At 40.3% G+C, this 21,970-nt stretch overlaps 1 protein-coding gene across 5 annotated transcripts in view; it reads left to right on the plus strand.

Annotated features, from left to right (window-relative positions):
- Window positions 1-21,970, plus strand: part of farp2 (FERM, RhoGEF and pleckstrin domain protein 2) — a 220,429-nt gene that overhangs the window by 52,118 nt on the left and 146,341 nt on the right. For all 5 annotated transcript variants that reach the window (XM_072255826.1, XM_072255824.1, XM_072255825.1 and 2 more), the window contains 5 exons: window positions 5,035-5,132; window positions 9,738-9,852; window positions 19,048-19,195; window positions 20,223-20,318; window positions 21,436-21,599. In XM_072255826.1, the coding sequence (XP_072111927.1) occupies window positions 5,035-5,132; window positions 9,738-9,852; window positions 19,048-19,195; window positions 20,223-20,318; window positions 21,436-21,599 (621 nt within the window). The remainder of the gene's footprint in view (window positions 1-5,034; window positions 5,133-9,737; window positions 9,853-19,047; window positions 19,196-20,222; window positions 20,319-21,435; window positions 21,600-21,970) is intronic.

The raw sequence follows: 21,970 nt of genomic DNA on the forward strand, positions 1-21,970 counted from the left end.
CTCATTTCTGGCAAGTGGATTATGGATTGTTTACACCCAAAACATTATTATCCTGAGTACTTAAAATTAGATTTTCTATTTTGGAACTACCACTAATCCAACCTTGGAGCTGCCTTCAATTAGGCTGGTGAGAAGATCAGAACAGACAAATCCTATTAAAGATTAACATTTCTTTGCATGTTTTCATTCATGAGAGGTTTTATTAATTCCAGCATTTTCCTGAGTTTCCGGATCATTCTTGTTCTGTCATGGATGCACTCTGCCAATTTATTCCCCCTTGAGGGACTCTAGCTAACTGAGAGAAGCCCAGGGACTTGAAAGTAAAATGCTGGATAAGAAAGTGGTTAGTGTTAGAAAGCAGAAGGTGGTAGATGAATATTTTTCCATCTGTAGGCTAGTTTGTAATAAGATCCCATGGGTCAAATTTTGTGGTCTTTAATTTTTTAAAGTCAAACCCTTGTGTTGGAAATAGCATAATGAAGCCAGACATGAAACTTGCTGGCATAATACACAATGTTGAGTAAAATTATAACCATGCGCTGGTGAAATGGACAGGACTATGGTAGAGAAAGCACTGTGAATGTTGCATTGGAGTATGCAAATGGATTTTTCAGTCCAACTTGTCCATACCAACCTATTTGTCTATTTGACCTCATCCTATTTCCTTGCAATTGGTCCATAATCCCTCTAACCCATTCAGATCAGTGTCCTGTCGTTATAACCCTTGAGCTTTGTGTTGTATCTGCTACTACTTCCTCTGGCAGGTTGGTTCACATAGCCACCACTCTCTGTATGGAAAACTTTGCCCCTCAGGTCACTTTTAAATCTTTGCCCTCTCATCCATAATCTATACCTTCAAGTTTAAAATTCATCTACTCTGGGAGGGGAAAAAAGATTGACCACCTTATCAGTGCCCCTCACGATTTTATAAACCTGCACTCCGTGGGGGGGGGGACTCTCCTTGTATGTCCTTGTGGATCTTTTGTGACAGTGGTGAGACAATATGCTGTAATTAGCACAAATTCAAAAGCCTTGCATAATTGTTTTAGTTGCATGTCTCGTTAGTGGTTTAAATTTTTTTTATTGATTTCATGAATTTCAAAATTGATTCTTCTTCATATGCCTTGTGCGTTACACGCTTTGGTGATCATGGCTTTCCACATCGAACGATCCCATGCAGTGTCAATGACATCTCGCACACTTAGATTAAATTCTTTCTTTCTTTTCCATTCTTTTTATTGATATCAAAATGTTAAACATAACATAATAATATAAAGCTATTGGATTACATTAATAATTAGCATATAAAAATGAAAACTCAGTTAACACACAGATATTAAACCTCCCAAAGTCTTGCAAAATACGAATACAAATATTATATAAATTTTAAAAAATGTAAAAATAGCATAGAAAAAGAAAAAAAATAAAATATCCCCCCAAAATAAACTAAACAGTACTAAGCAACTAAACTAATAAAAGAAAAAGACATGGGTTGTTATGTTACGTCAAAAAGGACCATTAGTGTCATTAACTCCGCACCTCTCTCCATATATTTGAAACTAATAGAATAGGTTTGGAAAAGGTCAAATTACATCAAATGGAAGTGTTGAATAAATGGCTTCCAAGTCTTTCGAATTTAATAGAAGAATCATAAATGACACTTCTAATTTTTTCTAAATTTAAACACAACATAGTTTGAGAGAACCAATGAAATGTAGTGGGAGGATTAATCTCTTTCCACTTCAGCAAAATAGATCATCTAGCCATTAATGTAACAAATGCAATCATCCGAGCTGAAGAGGTTAGATGAATTGGTTCTATCATTGGTAAACCAATGAGGTTTACCAGTGAGGTTGTAAATCAATACTCAAAACAGTTGAAATAATATCAAAGATATCTTTCCAATATTTTTTCAAATAAGGACATGAGCAAAACATATGAGTTAAAGAAGCTATCTCAGAGTGACATCTATCACATATAAGATTTATATGAGAGTAATAATGAGCTAATTTATCTTTAAACATATGGGCCCTATGTACTACTTTAAACTGTATCAGCATATGTTTAGCACATATAGAGGATGAATTAACTAATTGAAGAATTTGGTCCTATTTTTCAATAGGTAAAGCAAGCTTAAGTTCCCTTTCCCAATCATTCTTAATTTTATTAGATAAGTCTGGATGTATTTTCATAATATAAGTGGTTGCTATTGCACCTTTCTGAAAAGGATTTAAATCTAAAATTTTTTCCAAAATATCCGTTGGATATAGATTCGGAAAGGTAGGAAGAACAGTATTTAAAAAGTTTCTAATCTGTAAATATAGATTAAATTGATTACAGATACAAAAAGGTTATGTTGTAAATTGTGTAAGTCATTGTTTGTCATAAGGGATGAAGTAATTTCGCTATATAGAGAAAAGTTGGAAAAGTTAGCCTTCTGTTCTAAAGGCAGCAGTCCTGAGAACTGACTCGAGGGTTTATGATTAGTTTTCTATTTTCTCTGGCAGGTGGATCAATCCAGATTTATTGACGAAAAGATTTTGAAATGGGCCAAGAGTTTTGTATTTCGCAATTCCAGTTGTGCAGAGGTCATAGGGCAATACAGCACGGATACAGCCCATTCAGCCCATCAAGTCTGTACTGACAATGGCCATCGAGCTATTCCCAATTTCCTGTGTTCAGCCCATAACCCTCCTGGCATATCCTGCCTGAGTGCATCTTAAATAATACTACTGTACCTGATTCAACCACTTCCTCTGGTGACTCATTCCATGTAGTTACCATTCTCTGCGTGGAAAAAGTTGCCCTTGAGGTCCTTTTTAAATCTTTCCTTCACTCTTAACTCTTTGGCCCCAAGGTTTGAATTTATTTTTATATATCCATGAACGCTGTTCTTTCACTTGTTTATTATTTTCTTCATTCCTCTTTCCGTCAACCTTTTAATGTTCCACAACTGGTTCTTAAAAAAATTCCCAAGCCTTCGGTAGCTTTTGCTGCTCTGTAATGTAATTTTCAACTTAATATTTTCTTCAGACTTTTTTTTGTTTACCAAGGATTATTCTGATTAGGATAAATTCCTGCTGAATGCTATAAAATGGTTACTCAAATATCTGCCATTGTTCCATCTACCGACCTTCCCTTTATTCTGTTTTCCCAATCCACACTAGGCTATTTGTCATATCTCTAATGGGCCCTTTTTAAGTTGTGGGCATTGAATTTAGACCCAAGGATTTTGCCCTGGTCTGTATCTGGGTTTCTACCACCTGCTCACTCTGATATCCTTTTCTACCAGATCTCTTATTAATCTTAGTTCACTCAAAGTACATTTATTATCAAAGTATGTATACTTCATACAAACTTGAAAATTGTCTTCTTGCAGGCAGCCACAAAACTCAATAGAACCCATTAAAGCAAAAGACTGTAAAATGTCCAATGTGCAGAGGGGGGAGAAAATCAAATTGTAGAAACAATAAAAGTAAGCAAATGGCATTCAGAACTGAGGTTTACGAAAATGAGTTAGTTGCAGGCCACAGCCTCAGTTCAGCGCAGAGACTAGTACACCTTGCGGAGCAGCGAGCTGAACTGATCTGTCACTTGCCTTGGGCCCCGACACCCTGCTCTTTTCAATCTGACCCAACTCTTAACTTACTATACAGAATGGGGGAGCTTAAAAAGTGAGGTTTAAAAAAAAAGCTAAACATGTAAGATTCAAGTACACCTGCTATTTCAGGCCGACTGATGACTTGTGCTGTAAATTTTGGCTTCAGTTTGTTGAAGTTTAGATCAGGAGTCCCCAACATTTTTTGCACCACGGACCGGTTTATTATTGACAAAATTCTTGCGGGGCGGGGTGGAATTGCAAACGGACAAGAGTAACCGTCAAATACGTTGTTTTCACCCCGAGAAGACTACAGTGATCATGAAGCCTTGCGCGGGCATCTGTGCGCATGTGTGTACGTGCCAATTTTTTTTCTGCAAATCGTTTTTGGCGATTCTGTTCGGGGGGGTGTTACTCACGACTGGAATATAGGTGATAAATGGTTAATACACTCGATTTCATTTCTAAAAGGCTTTATCTAATGAATTTAATATTAAATACACAGCGCATATTTTCCTCGCATGACTATAATGATAAGTCAATTATAAGTCAATAGCATCATAACATTTTAAGTAACGTTTGGATATTAAGCACACAGCACATATTTTCCCCGTGTGAACATATAAAATCATTGGAACACACCAATATCACTGAATCAGTGGGAGCCCTGGGCTTGTTCCCCTGCAACAAGGCGGTGCCATCGAGGGGTGATGGGAGACAGCGATACTCGAGGGGGGTTCCTTAGTCGATTCCGCAATTTAGCTTTCGTTGCATTCATTGCAGAATACTCTGCTTCGCAGCGATATGATGTTGGAAATAGAAGCAACGGTTTTCAGTGCTTTCGTGGCTATCTCAGGATATTTAGCCTTGACTTTGATCTGGAATGCCGGCAGAGATGTTATGTCAAACATACTTTTCAGCCCGGCGTCATTTGCAAGCTCGAGGAGTTGATCTCCTTCCCGCGCTGAAGTGGATGACGTGCGGGTAATGATCTCGTGTGCATTCAAACTCAGCAGAGTGCGTGACAGGGGATAAGGAAAGGTGCAGCTGACTCATATCGCCAAATCATATCATTTCCTTGTGGACCGGTAGCACATGCTTTGCAGCCTGGTGGTTGGAGACCGCTGGCCTAGATGGTTCACGTTGTATGGCGGTATCTATATTTTCATACACACGTTATGGTCTTTGCTGAACTCCTGTACATTTTATTTACTTAAGATTACTCCGTGGTGGGTTTTCTTGCATTTACTGTGCCTAGCAGGCTATTTATTTGACTGTTTATAGATCATTGTGTTTGGTTACAGAATCCCGAAGTCCTCTGATGTCAGGTAGTAGAAGAGTGTTACTAGGAATGAAGCACCTGCAATGCTGCATTTGTGGATGTGTTTTCAAACTGAAGGATAGAGCTTCCATTAATTGTCATTTTCTATTTCTAGGTACTTGTTTGCACTTCAGATTAAGCGGGACCTGGCAGAGAACAAAATAATATGCAGCGAGAACACATCTGCACTCCTCATCTCTCATATTTTGCAGTGTGAGTATTGCAGATAAACAACTTGGAGCTCATTAATGTCATGTGCTGATCACAGCCATGACAATATCAAACACTTGCTATAAATGAACATATAAAGCTCAATCTTGATTGTGGTAAGAGATTTCATCAAGGGCCTAATACATAAACAACTGGGGTTAAAGAACGAGTTGACTCTTAAAGGTGAATGAGGAATTGCTGGCAAAATAGGTGTTTGTGATAAAGACCTCTGTTCCTATCTCTTCATCCAATGAATTGGAGAGAGAGGAGGTGTTGGGAGAGAAGTGTGTCATTCATGGCTTTGTTTGATATCACAAGAAGTAAATGTGAAATAGAGAAAGTGTGGGTTGTTCTTTGGGCAATTATGGATTGCATCAGGAAGGATGCTTGTTTAAGACTGAAACCAGAGCTATAGAGCAGAGGAGGGTGGTATAAGCACTTTTTTTAAAATTAAGGAATCTGAATAAGTAGTTGACTATCAGTAGCTGCTAATGCAACACAGGGATAATGAGAGGGCATTGTTAGGTAAAATGGTAGCCATGACATGGAGTTACGTGGTCAGAGGGTTAGGGTTATATTGTCTTCAAGCTCATGACACAAACCGAAGTAAAGTAACTGGAACAGCAGTATTATAGAAATTCCAGTTGGGATATTGAGGTATAGGATATAACGAAACTGGATTTTTGAAAGGAAGGTGCACTGTTGGGCAATGAACAGGAGATCGATTTCTGTCTGTGTTCCCCTGCCACCTCTGCTCTCTGACTGGCATCGGGTCTGGGGATGGCTCGTCCTTGTATTGGAAGCCCTCCATAGCTTCACATTTCCCTATCTGAGTATTTTAGTCCTGACTGTGGCTTCAGAGCTCTCTGTTCATCGTATTCCAGGGACGGTGAACATTTTTGAGAGTGCGTACCCAAAATGGTGATAATATGAAAAGTTCTCTCGCATGCCATGGTAATTTTAAGAAGAGATTATTGTTGATTAATGAGTTAGTAACAATAATTATGGACTTTTTGTTAAGGGATAAGGCTAAGTCCTGTTGTTAGATGTATTCATTGTTTTTTGTTACTAAAAATATAACATTTAAATATATGTACTTCAGAAAACCTGTTCAAAATTATTATTAATTCTTTAAAAATTGAAAAATTACATTTCTAACTAATATTGTTATTGTACCTCATATAACTTAGGGAATGTGAAATTATAAGTTTTGCATATTCATAAAAGATCAAGGAAAGCAAATTAAGTGCACTGTACTCTGAGACATTTGTTGCTTTACTAGTGATGGCAAATATCTTATATCTGGCTTGTATTTGGTTGTTTTGTGTGTGGCAATAGTCTCATCCGTAAATCTATTCTTATAGTTGGACGTGTCCAAGTTCATTGCTAAAAACAATGACTCATAGGAATTTGTCAATGAAAATACTGTAAATATTGCCATTGCAAGACTTTTCACAGTTACGTTTCATGAATGGGATTTCAGGGTTTCAGAACCAAATTGTCTGGATTTTTTATGCTTTGATCTAGTCACTAACTGATATCTTTCAGTAGATTCTAGTTCAGTTCTTGACAAATTTTTGCCCCCAAATTCAGCTGCATTGTAAATCAGTTAATTGCATTTCAAAATTATCCAAATCAGTCAATCTACTGCATCATTTCCAAATTCAGTTTGTCCAATGTGAGAATTTATGAATTTTTGCAGTTTCTTCAGGTGACTCGAATTTAGTGAATTTTAAAATTGTTGTTGAACCAATGGTACTCAGAATTACATTGAAAAGCTCTGAATCTCTGACTTTGCAGGAATTTCAGTACTTTATTTATTTAGCGATACAGCACAGAGTAGTCCCTTCTGGCCCTTCGAGCCACGGCATCACAGCAATCACCAGCAAACCTGATCACCCCTAACTTAATCATGGGACAATTTACAATGACCAGTGAACCTACCTGGTATGTCATTGGACTGTTGGAGGTAACCGAAGGACATGGAGAAACCCATGCATTCCAAGCGTAGGACATACAGAGACTCCTTACAGAACAGCGCCAGAATTGAATTCCATTCTCTGGAATGCCCTGAGCTGTAATAGCATCATGCTAACCACCACTCTACTGTGGCATATCTCTCATGTGTTTGTTAAGGCTTTTATATTATCAAACGTAGCATTGTGTTTTCTAGATTCCTGTTATTTGGTGTTCATGTCATTTCAATGTAAGGAGAAGTCTATAAAATACATTAATCTACATATCCACATAATATCATATGATTCTTGAGAAGAACATTTTTCATTCATGTAAAACAGACGAATTTCATCCATTCAAACTGTTTAAGCACAGAATCTCTACTGAGCTAACAAACATTGTTGGACATAAGCATTCACGTACACTAAATTCACCTCACTCAGTAAATTCTGAAATTGTATTCCTAGAAATTAATTACCTTGGTTCCACTTTTCCTTCCTTCAAGTTCCTTAAGGCCAGTTTTTGTACACAAAGCCCCTCATTTACTATACAGTAAAAGCCTATCAGGGGATGTCCAGCATATTTTGCAAACAGGTTGACAAAACCTGCCTCTTTACCAATCATGCTGGGTGTACCATCAGTTCCTTTACTACTGCCTTACAGATTTCAACCCCTGTTGTGTTCAGCTAACATTACCAAGTTAACCGGTTCTTTGCATATTTCATCACAGTACAAAATAATAGCTAGCCTAGCTGATGATGTAACATCAGTGCTCTTCAAGGCAAATAGAAAGAAATTTACTTGGGCTACTATCTAGTTTTTCTCCCATGTTTGTTCCCATCATTAACCTTATCTTTTGCTGTGAGTGTAATTTGTAATTTCTGCTCACTGACAAATCCTTAATGAGCTGGATGTTGTTTGCTTTTTCTGGAAAGCCATCAAAAGGGAAAGGAGCACACACTCTGATTCTTTAACATATTCTCCATCACTGCGTCCTTTTCCATGTTGAGCAATAATCTTTGAAATCTCAAAACTAGCAGCAACGAAATTAGAACTATCTGAAATAAATGTCATCAAGATATTTGACCATTTATTTCGTTGCTGATTTCTTGAGAAATATGTTTCAGTTTGTTCTCACTTTTATCACAAAGCCTTTTATGAACAGTTTTATAATGGCACATTACTGAGGGAGTCTGCACACTTGGAACATAAAATGTGTAATATGTTATCACCATTTTAATCACGCTAAATCTTTCACTCCACTGCTCTTGAAAACCTTTGCTGCTTCTCCCATCATTTCAACATTTTTGACTTTTTGCTGGCGTATCTGACTTTCTGAACAAGCTGAAAAGGGTAAACACAATTTAAAAACGTCTCGCCAATAAACTTAAATAAGTTTTTTTAATATTCAAATATGTTTATCATGAGAAAAATATTCAGAGCAGCTAAACTACATACAATATTTACTGTTATTGTAACTGAATATTTAGTGTTCATTTACAAATTACAGAAGGAAAATTATAAGAACGACGCTAATACCAACTATCTCAACCACTTACTATTCAAATACTGATGTATATTGTGGGCAGTTTTGGTCTCCTTATTTAAGAAAGGATGTGCTGACGTTGGAGAGGGTACAGAGAAGATTCACTAGAATGATTCCCGGAATGAGAGGGTTAACATATGAGGAACGTTTGTCTGCTCTTGGACTGTATTCCTTGGAGTTTAGAAGAATGAGGGGAGACCTCATAGAAACATTTCAAATGTTAAAAGGCATGGACAGAGTGGATGTGGCAAAGTTGTTTCTCATGATGGGGGAGTCTAATACGCGAGGGCATGACTTAAAGATTGAAGGCGCCCTTTCAGAACAGAAATGCGAAGAAATTTTTTTAGTCAGAGGGTGGTGAATCTATGGAATTTGCTGCCATGGGCAGCAGTGGAGGCCAAGTCATTGGGTGTATTTAAGGCAGAGATTGATAGGTATCTGAGTAGCCAGGGCATCAAAGGTTATGGTGAGAAGGCAGGGGAGTGGGACTAAATAGGAGAAAATGGATCAGCTCATGATAAAATGGCGGAGCAGACTCGATGGGCCGAATGGCCTACTTCTGCTCCTTTGTCTTATGGTCTATATACCAGGTCTGCGAGGGTTTTAGAACATGCTATCCAACTCCATGTGTACTTGCAGTTGTCTAGCTGGCACCATCATCTCACTGCTCTTGGGTAGTGAAAAATCATTCACTGCTTCATTTGGCAGTAAAGATGATCACTATATATGTTTTTATTATGGATATCCACTTCCGTTTACAGAATTGCTGCTAACTAAGTATTATGGATTCTATTCTGAATAATTGTAAATGTGAGTTGTTCATACAGAGTCCTTCAATTACTTTGATACAAAATATCCTGGATTTTGGATCAGTTTTGTTTCATTTATCACATATGCTTTGCTCTCCTTTGGTGTACTTAATTGTTGAATTTGGTTTGTCGTGTGTAACTTGCCATTGTCCTGCAGACCTTCAAATCCATGAGAATCTGTTGCATAATCTAACAAGGATTTGCATATTCATGAGGTATTTGTTTTTAGTGTAGCATTTTTGTCAATCTAGGTTGCTACCTCACAAAAGTGCATCACATTCCTCTTTTTCTTTTTAGCTGAAATTGGCGATTGTGATGAAGCTGTGGATTTGGATTACCTTAAGAACCACACGCTCCTGCCAAACCAGCAAATGCTTCAGGAAAAGATTATGGCCTTTCATCGACAAAACATGTGAGTGTACTTTGTTGACCTGAGTTATGAAGAGAAATTCTTTTCATATCTTTCCATCCCACCCCCACCCTCACAGCAATTTAGAACCAACTTATTTTCTTATTTTCCTCATCCTGATGAAGGACAGTGTACCTGAAATGTTGACTGAATTGATATGCCTTTCTCCCCACAAACAGTGCCTCTGCTGTTTGGTTTTATTTTCTATTTCGAGCAACTGCAGATTTTTGATATTTTTATGTGTTTATGAGATGGTGATTTTTAAGAATCTGGCTATGTTAGGTAGTAAAGAATGGAAATAACTCTGAAAATGTGTGGCTTGGGTGGTTCATGGTTGGGTTGAGTTGTCCTCCAAGCTTGGCAATCTATATGCAAATGTTTTCTCACCATATGAGGAGACATCGTCAGTACGCTGTTAATTTGTGTAATGTTCTCCAAGTGCTTGGTCAACCTCAAGCCATTCTCAAACTCGTCAAACTGGCTCGGCGTTCAGAACGTTCCAACCTTGCATCTGGGTTAGGTGGATGGGCAGTGATAGTCCTCCGCATCGACTCCTCTCCAAATCGCTCTCTCCATCTCTGGCAATGATACCACCAACGCTGTCTGCAACCCTGGCTTGAACATGTGGTAGCTCATAATGCCCAGCATGGCTCATCTCCTGAACCAGCCTCACCTCTGCATGCCTCATGATGCCCCAGCATGATTCATTCCCCCAAACCAGCCTCGCCTCTGACTATCTCACAATATTTAATTCCGGATTTTGCTCCGGTGGCAGCACGTTACAGTAGCTCTGTGTGTTTGTTTGTCCTGACATTATTTAGTGCATTTCTTTTGTTTGTTTTTGTACTGGCTAGCAACACTGCGATGTAACAATGGACATCACTCTGTTTAAGAGCATTTTCATGATCCTTCTGGCTGTCGGATACTTTATTCCATCGAGTGCTGTGACTGCAGTAGTGGAGGCAATACTGTATAGACGAGGGAGCAGCTAATAGCAGCCTGCAAGCAGCCTTTGTTTGACCAACAGAAGTGCGATATTCCTAACGAACTGAGATGGAGATACTGAGGCAGCAGATTGTGTAAAAAGCGGCACAACAAGAGACGGAGATATGAACCATATCTCCTATCTATCATTGTGAGGAATGCAAGATCGCTGGCAAAAAAAATGGAGGAACTAGCAGTACTCATGAGGACACAGAACGAGTACCGGGAATGCAGGGTTATGTGTTTCACTGAGACATGGCTACACGAAAAAATCCCAGATTCCAACGCTACTGTGAATGGGTTTACAACGATACGAGCAGGCAGAGTTAAGTTATAGTGCAGTAGGAGGAAGGGAGGTGGGCTTGCTGTGCTTGTGAACAATAGATGGTGTAATTCCAGTCACATTTCTGTGAAAGAACAAATCTGCGGTACGACGTTGGACTGCTTACTGTGAGTTTGTGTCCTTATTATCTACCGCGTGACTCAGATGCTCCATATTGCTTGTTGTCCGCATTCCACTTTCCCAACGCAGTCCCGATACTGTGTGTGACTTCACGCACACTACTATCGCGAGACTCCAGACTCAACACCCCAATGAGTTCACTGCAATATCGGGAAACTTTAACCTTCTTTCTCTCTCGAAAACCCTACCCTCCTTCAGTCAGTTTGACAAGTGTCGTACAAGAGAAAGTAAAACACTGGATCTCATGTAAGCAAAATGCTGAAGATGCATACAACTCCACAGCTCTCCCCCCACTTGGAAGATCAGGTCACAACCTGATTCACCTCACGCCCTTGTATGAGCCCAAAGTACAGCAACAGCTAGCTACCACCAAGATAGTAAAGAAATGTTCTCCAGAGGCCATTGAGGCTTTGAAGGGTTGCTTTGAGGTTACTGACTGGAATGTGCTTTGTGAACCATATGGGGAGGACATTAACAGACTTATCGATTGCATCACTGGCTACATCAAATCCTGTGTGGACATTGTAATACCATCAAGGACTGTTTGCTGCTTCTCTAGCAGCAAACCATGGGTCACCAGTGATCTGAAGGCTCTTCTCAAACACAAAAAGAGAGCTTTTAGATCTGGAGACAGAGGAATTGACACGTGCAGAGGGAGCTAAAGGAGAAGATCAAAGTGGCTAAAGAGGAATACAGGAGAGAGCTGGAGGACAAGCTTGGGCAGAGTAACACACGGGAGTTGTGGAGAGCGTGAAGAACATCTCTGGCTTCAATCAGCCTAGCTGTAGGGCCTCAGGAAACAGCCATGAACGGGCTAATGAGTAAACCAATTCTTCAGTAGGTTTGACAGTTGCCCTCAGCACACAGTCCAGGTGCTGAGGCACCCAATGTTCCCTCAACACCAATGCCTTCCTCCTTCCTCTTCCCTCCTCCCCCGTCCTATTCAACATGTGGGTGAACAACACAGGGTACCACTGTCTACATTCCTTCCTTGCTCTGAACCTACCATCAACACCTTCTCATACCAACTGCTATCATCTCGATCTTCACCTCCTCCAGCACCCATCTTCCACCAACTTCCCAGTCATCATGGACTCACCTTCACTACTGAGCAAGTGAGAAGGGCCCTGGGGAAACTCAAGACACAGCAAAGCAATGGGATCAGATGGTGTCAACCCCAATGTTCTGAAAGAGTGCACTGAGCAGCTGTGTGGAGTTCTCCAGCACGTTTTCAATCTGAGTACAGGGCTACCGTAGGAAACTTTGTCACATGGTGTGAGCAGAATTATCTGCAGCTTAATGTGAAAAAGACTAAGGAGCTGGTGCTGGACCTGAGGAGAGCTAAGGTACCGGTGACCCCTGTTTCCATCCAGGGGGTCAGTGTGGACATGGTGGAGGATTACAAGTACCTGGGGATACGAATTGACGATAAACTGGACTGGTCAAAGAACACTGAGGCTGTCTACAAGAAGGGTCAGAGCCGTCTCTATTTCCGGAGGAGACTGAGGTCCTTTAACAACTGCCGGATGATGCTGAGGATGTTCTACGAGTCCGTGGTGGCCAGTGCTATCATGTTTGCTGTTGTGTGCTGGGGCAGCAGGCTGAGGGTAGCAGATACCAACAGAATCAACAAACTCATTTGTAAGGCCAGTGATGTTGTGGGGATGGAACTGGACTCTCTCACGGTGGTGTCTGAAAAGAGGATGCTGTCTAAATTGCATGCCATCTTGGTCAACGTCTCCCATCCACTACGTAATGTACTGGGTAGGCACAGGAGTACATTCAGCCAGAGACTCATTCCACCGAGATGCAGCACAGAGTGTCATAGGAAGTCATTCCTGCCTGTGGCCATCAAACTTTACAACTCCTCCCTTGGAGGGTCAGACACCCTGAGCCAATAGGCTGGTCCTGGACTTATTTCATAATTTACTGGCATAATTTACATATTACTATTTAACTATTTATGGTTCTATTACTGTTTATTATTTATGGTGCAACTGTAACGAAAACCAGTTTCCCCCGGGATCAATAGAGTATGACTATGACTATGTAAAGGGTCCCGACTCCGTGGAAAACATCATGTGTGTGGTCCCAGTACCCGCTCTCCGCTGAACATTGACGGCTCCTCTGTTGAGATCGCTAAGAGCACCAAATTTCTTGGTGTTTACCTGACGGAGAATCTCACCTGGTCCCTCAACACCAGCTCCATAGCCAAGAAAGCACGGCAGCGTCTCTAGTTTCTGCGAAGGTTGAGAAAAGTCCATCTTCCACCTCCCCCCTCCCCATCCTCACCACATTCTACAGAGGTTGTACTGAGAGCATCCTGAGCAGCTGCTTCACTGCCTGGTTTGGAAATTGCACTGTCTCAAATCGCAAGACCCTGCAGTGGATAGTGAGGTCAGCTGAGAAGATCATCGGGGTCTCTCTTCCCGCCATTACAGACATTTACACTATACACGCCATCAGACTCCTTAATACCCCGCCACTAGACTGACATCTGCATCATTAATTATATTGTAATTTGCCCTCTACTGTGCCTATTGTCTTGTTTATTATTTATTGTACTGCCCTGCACTGTTTTGTGCACTTTATGTAGTCCTGTGTAGGTCTGTAGTCTAGTGTAGCCTTGTGTTGTCTCACTTAGTCTAGTGTAGTTTTGTGTTGTTTCATGTAGCATCATGGTCCTTCAGGAGCATTGTTTCAGTTTTACTGTGTACTGTACCAGCAGTTTATGGTCGAAATGACAATAAAAAGCGACCTGACTTGACCTGAAAGAATGGCCGACCCAAAAGTCTTGAATGACTACCGTCCAATGGCCCTGACCTCACACATCATGAAGACCCTAAAGAGGTTGGTCTTGGCTCACCTTTGACCCCTAGTCAGATCAGGCCTTGATCCCCTGCAGGTTGCCGACCAGGAACGTATTGAAGTTGATGATGTTGTCATCTACCTGCTGAACAAAGCCTACTCCCATTTGGATAAGCAGGCCAGCACGGTGAGGATCATATTTTTTTGATTTCTCAAGTGCCTTCGATACCTTGCAGCCCTCATTTCTGGGGGGAAGAATATTCAATGTAGGTTTGCACTTCCATTGTATCCTAGATAATGGACTACCTGATTGACAGACCATAGTTTGCGCGACTTCAGAGCTGTGTGTCAGGTATGGCTATAAGCAGCACTGGGGTCCCATAGGGGACTGTACTGGCTCCCTTCCTGTTTACCCTGCATACCTTGGACTTCATATACAAGACTGATTCTCTGATGACACAGCAATAGTTGGGTGTATGAAGGGAGGGCAGGAGGATGAGTACAGGGCCCTAGTGGAGGACTTTGTCGAATGGTGCAAGCTGAATCATCTGCAGCTCAACATCAGTAAGACAAAGGAGATGGTGATGTACTTCAGGCAGACCAAGCCTGCACTGCTTCCTGTTACTATTGATGGTGAGGACATGGATGTGTGAGGACCTACAAATACCTGGGGATGCACCTGGACGACAGACTTGATTGGAGCACCAACACAGAAGCTATGTATAAGAAGGGCCAGAGTTGTCTCTACTTCCTAAGGAGACTGAGGTTCCTTGGAGTATGCAGGGCTCTCTTTCACTTGTTCTACCAGTCTGTTTGTTGCCAGTACTGTGGTGCACTGGGGCAATGGCATCAACATGGATGCCAGCAGGCTCAATAAACCAATTAGAAAGGCTGGCTCTGTTGTAGGAGTCAAACTGGACACATTGGAGGCTGAGGTAGGACAAAGGACCCTACGGAAAATCCTGGCAATTCTGGACAATGTTTCTTACCCTCTGCGTGCCACCTTGGCTGAACAGAGGAGCACTTTCAGTAATAGACTATGATAACTGCACTGCTCTAAAGAGCACTATACGAGGTCTTTCTTGCCCTTGGCCATTAGATTCTGTAATGAGTCAACCTATAGCTGGGGAAGTGATGACCTCCTCCTGGTAGACTGTTATTAACCTCTGTTTACCACACACTGCTATTGTGGACATCCTGTGCAATACCATCACTTATTATCTGGATGATGTGAACCCATTGCTATATAATATGGTAATTCTTGCACTATCATCTTATCAGTGTGAATGTGTAAATCTTGTAATTTTGCAATTTCTGATGTGTAAATCTTGTACATCTTAAGGTAAATTATTTTATTTTTTTTTCTAATATTTGTATATCTGTGCACTTGTAATGCTATAGTAATCTCCCTTGGAGTCAATAAAGTATCTATCTCGTTATTATAGGGTGATCTCTGATATGTCTGCATTGCGTGGCTCAGCTGTGATAGTATCTTAATTTCTGCTGTATAATCCACCAATTACTTGGGACTGTCTATTTAGAAACAGGTGATATAATACAAAGAGTTCTTCTGATATTTCTGTGAACCATGGTGTGTTAGATAATGTGCATGACATCACGTATCTCCTATTAGTATTGAATTACTCCATGAAAATTTTTGCAAATGAAAAGCCTTCAGTGTGGATCTAGAGGGTTAGGGTAGTTTTATTTCCTAATATCTATACACATTCAGGGAAAGAAGCATTAAATTGAAACCAATTTCATACTAAGTCATAGGGGATGTACTTCGCAAGCTCCAGGCTAACCTTTGTAATGAAATGGCAGTTGCAAACTAAACACTGTTGTAGTTTGTTTCATTTTTGAAATTCTTTCTATGACTCAAACTCTGGGTATTCACTTTTCTGAAAATTAAACTGAAGTCTAAATATTTAAAAAAGCGGAGCAAGGATTTCAGATGGTTCATTGAACTGGTGAATGGTGGGCCTAGGATTCACCATTTATGACTAGTTGGGCACTGAAATCACAAGTGCAGCTCCAAAATTTACAACAGATGCCATATTGGCAGGGCATAATTAGCACAAAGACCAAATGCAGAAAGGCAATAATATTCTAGTAATTAAATTGGCAAATTAACTTCTCTAATAAAAATGTTTAATTGAGTAGAGGAAGAAGAATTTGGTTTATAGACAGGTAGATCATCTAAAAGTAGCAGTGTGTGTTAATAAGGCCAAAAAACTGTAGACTTTATTTTTGGAGGGACTGAAGTGGAAGAACCATTCATATTTGCAATCTGCCACACTTGAAATATTGTGAAAAGTTATGTTCTCCATGTTCTCCATGTTATGGAAACGATGAGAGATACTTGAGAAAATATTTACCAGGATTCAACAACTGAAATGTTATTCTTATGAGGAAAGATGGAATAAACCAGGATCATTTCTCTAGGAAAAGGAAGACCTGAGAGCAAAGCTTGGATTATGAAGTTATAAATGTTAACTATTTCTACTCATGAATCTAGCTGACATAAGGAGTTGTAATACTGAATTTGCACGAAGCTGCTTGGTGCTGCTGAGGTAAGTAGCATAATTTAAGAAGAAGCTAGACAAACACAAAGGAGTGAGCTCAAAATTAAAAAAAAAATATGAGTAGGGCCTGTTAGGACTTTCAGTGGGCTTGGGATCATTTGGTTTATTAGGCAATTGATAAGGACCAATAAAAAAGAATTTTGTTTTAAATGGAGTGTCCAGTGTTTGACTGGATAAGGTTAGAGTGGGTCCTCTTGTAGGATGTGGACAGATGGAGATACCTGTATTGTCCTTGATGACTACACTTGCAAGAAGTGTATCCAGCTGAAGGTTGATTAACCTGAGATATGGGGAGGTAGTTACATCTGAGGTGCAGGACAAAAGTAACTGGGTGACTTTCAGGAGCGGGAAAGGCGATAGTTGCAAGTGTGTGTAGCTGTTCCCTCAATAACAAGTATATAGTTTTCAGTACTTTGGAGGGGAGTGACCTAGCAGAAGAAAAGCACAGCAGTGAGGTCCCTGGCTCTATGCTTCGGAAGGGAAGGGAGGAGAGTGGAGAAGAAGCAGTCAGTATTGATAGGGGATTCATTGGTTTGGGACAGGAGGTTTTTTGTGCAAGAGAATGAGATTACTGTATGGTATGTTGCCTCCCCAGTGTGAGGATCAAGGTAATCTCAGATAGAGTCCGTACCATTCTTAAAATGGTAGGGTGAACAGCCAGAGGTTGTTGTTCATGGTGGCACTAGTGGCACAGGCAGAAAAGGTGAAGAGGCCCTGCAGAGTGAGTTCAGGGAGTTAGGAGTTAAAAGATAAGACCTCCAGGGTGGTGATCTCACTGTTGCTACATAGTAATGAAGCTAGAAATGGGAAGATAGTACAGTTTAACATGTGGCTGACCGATGTTGCTGGAGGGAGGGCTTCAGCTTTTTGGGTGATTGGACTCTCTTCCATGGAAGGTGGGACTTGTGTTGATGAATTTTCTAAAATGTGATGTGTGGATTACAGTGCCCTCAAGTGTTACAAAGACAGGATGCTGCCTTAGAACAGCAAAATTGAAGGTCACAGATGGACGTCCCAGTAGGTTGTTTGAGTTATTTCCTGCTTATTGATGCTGGTCTTTGGATCACATCGTATACTATAATGATAGACAATATGGAGCTTGAAATCCCTCTGCTGCCAAAACATTTGTCATTGTAGCAGTGAAGTGTGAATAGTATGTCTTTGTGACTGGGTGCAAAGTTGAATTACAGGAGTCTTCTAATTTGGTATGTCGATCAGAAATCAAGAACGTGGCAGGTAAAACAAAACAAAATCTTTATCACACATCAATCTGATTTGAAGGATGAAAACTAGTGATTTGTCTTGACATTGAGACCTGCCTTCTCTATATCCCTGGTTCAAGTTTCAGAGTAGCTGAACTCATGGTAAGTAACAAGGAATGGTTGAGTGTTTAGGGCTTTCCAAAGGCATTGTCAAAGTGACTGATAATTGTATTACTCAGTTAATATTGTAGTTTAAAGCTGCCTTGGAGGTTGAACCTATATTTACTGTGCTACAAAGTCCTGAGTAGTTACACACATAAAAGTTGCTGGTGAACGCAGCAGGCCTGACGAAGGGTCTCGGCCCGAAACGTCGACTGTACCTCTTCCTAGAGATGCTGCCTGGCCTGTAATGTTCACCAGCAACTTTTATGTGTGTTGCTTGAAATTCCAGCATCTGCAGATTTCCTCGTGTTCCTGAATAGTTAATTGTTTTCGATTCGAGTTTATTTATTATGCACAAAGCTGCTCATGTCTAAATCGCTTGGTTAGTAGAGTCTGGATTACTAACCATAGCCCTCGTATCTGCATAGTTGATGCACTGAATTTTCCTATTTTCAGATGAAGAGGTGTGTGGTGTAGAGTGTGCTTACTGGCTGCGTTACGGCCTGGTAAGAGAACACTGAGTGGAAAGTCCAACAAAAGGTAGTGGATTCAGCCTAGTACCCTCCCAACCATTGAACACATCTACATGAAATGGTGCTGTAGGAAAGCAGCATCTATCATCCAAAGATCTCACTACCCGGGCCATGCTCTTTTCTCGCTGCTGCCATCAGATAGAAGGTACAGAAGTCTCAGAACTTGTACCACCAGGTTCAAGAACAGTTACTACCCTTTAACCATCACGCTCTTGAACAAAAGGGGATAACTACATGCATTTAAGGACTCTTATCTTGTTACTTCATGCTCATTTTTTTGCTATTTATTTATTATCTGCATTTGCAGAATTTGTTTACTGTTTGCAGTCACTGTTCTAGAGATGTGCAAAGTATGCCTGCAGAAAAAGAATCTCAGGGTTGTGTGTAGTGGTGTTTGTACTTTGAGTTTTGAAGACTTGTGGCACAAGTCTATACTGTCTCCTATCTGGTTTGTGTTCCAGAGGTCAGACTCCGAATGAGTCAGATTTCCAGGTTTTGGAGATAGCTCGGAAGCTCGAGATGTATGGAATTCGGTTTCATCCAGCCACTGACAAAGAAGGGACGAAAATCAATCTGGCTGTGGCCCACATGGGGGTGCTGGTATTTCAGGTAGACATGAACTTGAAACTAAGAAAATTCAGTATACTGATCCTTGTAATTCATGCAGTTAGACATCAAAGTATAGGCTCAGGTAACTATTATTTATGTGTTGCAGAAATCTGTGTCAGATTACTGGATGCACCTTTGTAAAGTAATCCATTATGCTTTCTCTAAAATTAATGGTATCCAGTTCTTGTTTTAATATTTTCTTTAATTCTCTCCTCTTTCCTGTGACACTCCAAACTTTTATTTAATGCTGATCATTGGCACACTGCTATTAGAAATACTTCTGTGGTGGCATAGCTAGTAGAGTCATTGCCTAGTAGAGTTTGCACCGGCAGCAAACGTTCAAATCCTGATCCCTGAAGCTATCCAGAAGTCTGTATATTCTCTGGGTACCCCAGTTTCCAACTACATCCAAAAAAATTGCAGGTTGGTTAGCTACTGCCATTAATATGTAGGTTGAGTCTGGCAGGGAGCTGTTGGGAATGTGAGGAGAATGAAACTAGTTAAAGAGGATCAGTATAAAAATGGGTACTTGATGCTGTTGACTTGTTAGGCTGAAGTCTGTTTCCATGTTGTGTAACTCTGTATCTATGACTTCTCTCTTTAAATTACATGATCTTCCATTTTCATGAATACATTAACAAACACATCCAATAATTTAATGTTACCTGGTTAACTCCTATTTTGTAGAGGTGGGGTATCACACAGAACCAGAGGTCCCAGGAGAGGGAGGAGCTGGAGGTGGGAAAGGATTGTCTATAGTCGGCCACATGCTAATGTGGTATTCAAGGTGCAACTCTCCTACGCAAGTCTATCTAGAATGCAGCAAGCTGCCTTGAAGGGTAGTTTTAGCAGATTTTGCCAGTGGCTTGATACTCAGTGTGTGCCGTTAGTTAATGCTTTTTCATTGCCTGCTTCTGGAAGCTGCGCAATTAAATCCACTTATAGGTTTATTGATTTAAGGGTTTAAGTTCATTTCATTGTTAATTTGCCTTTTTACTCTTTCCCTGCACTCTTCTCTCATCTCCAGGGTAATACAAAAATAAACACCTTTAATTGGGCGAAGATCCGAAAGCTTAGTTTCAAGAGGAAAAGATTCCTCATCAAGCTCCACCCAGAGGTCCAAGTACGGTTTGATTTTAATTTTGCTGATATAAGATGTGAAATTACTATCAATAGTGTGCTTTGAAAGAAGTGAATGAAAGCTTTAACAAAAAGATGGTTTCTAAAATAAAATAGCTGTGCAGAGGAATTTGAGAATTTAGCCAAAGATGCTGCAAGTCATGAGGAATGCCAAGCTCTTGTGAATGTCAACCCCCTAAAATATGCAAACATTCTCAAGTTGAAGTTAAATAACAGCATTCACATGCCACAGTTCAAAGGCAGACTGCTGGTGGAGCAGCTGTTTCACAGCATGTAAGAATATGCAGCTTGACATATTTTAATACAATCTTGCACAATCCTTACACTTCACATTCTTTCAAAACATCCAGTTGCTCCCTCCTTCCTTCTGGCCCTTCCACTAAACTTGTGCCCCTCTTGTCTTCAGTAGTAGCAGCTGCCCCCGAGAGTCACAATGCCATGAGTGCAGCACTGATGATCCAGAGCAATGCTGACTTTTCAGGTGGAATACATTGTGTCTGTTAGTCCTGACGAAGGGTCTCGTCCTGAAACGTCGACTGTCTCTCTTCATAGAGATGCTGCCTGGCCTGCTGTGTTCACCAGCAACTTTGATGTGTATTGTCTCTTGTTTGTGTCTGCTTTTCTTTCTTTTGCTGGTTGTAAAAGAACTCAGTTCTTTTTGGTGTTTTAGCCGGAATTCATTTATAGCTCAGTTGACACCAATAAAATGGATTACCTGGTGGACTGCATGCGTATTTATAGGAATTTGGATGCAACTTAACTACAATCTGAATTAGTAATTGGCTTATTTTTGACACATATATTCAGATACAGTGGAACGCTTTGTTTTCATGACTTCCAAACATATGTTGTCATACATATATCTGAACTGTTACTCGTCAAATTAGCCTCCTTGTATCTAAGTCTCTGTGACCTTTGCCACTATTTCCAGCCTCACATCGGAAAAGTACTCTCCTAAGCTTCCAGTTCCCCAGTACTTCATTCAGTTTGGAGCTTCCTTGTCCCTTTTTAAATACCTTGATTTTTATTCTGTAGAGTATCCAAACAGCAGTTTTTGGGGAACTTTTGAAACAAATGACTTGGTTCTGCTCTGATTACAGGATTCCTACCAAGATACATTGGAATTTCTTCTGCCTGACCGTGACCTGTGTAAGATTTTCTGGAAGAACTGCGTTGAATATCATACTTTCTTCAGACTCCTGGACCAACCCAAGCCAAAGGCCAAGGCAATTTTATTCACCCGGGGATCCTCCTTTAGATACAGGTAGTTGGTAGCTATATTTTAAAATAATATTTGTATTTGTTTACAGTAGTTATGTTTTAATATTGATTTTGCAAAAATTACCAATATTTGGAATTTATCTACAAGTGAATTAAATGAGTAGATAATTGAGACCGCTGATGATATATAATATTCCAAGCAGTCCTGTCTTTCACACTGAGACTAATGAGAAGCAATCACTTACCACATGTTGTCTTGAATAGTAAATACTGGAGCCACAGCATCTGCAACCCTGTGACATTCCCAAGGGACTCAGCAATTGAATTTCTATTGAATACCAATTAATCTTTGAATGACCTTGTTCTCAACTTTTGTAACAGTTAGAAAATATTACAGAAAATCGTACTTTACAA

This window comes from Mobula birostris, chromosome 4, assembly GCF_030028105.1.
Source record: "Mobula birostris isolate sMobBir1 chromosome 4, sMobBir1.hap1, whole genome shotgun sequence".
NCBI classification, from domain to species: domain Eukaryota; kingdom Metazoa; phylum Chordata; class Chondrichthyes; order Myliobatiformes; family Myliobatidae; genus Mobula; species Mobula birostris.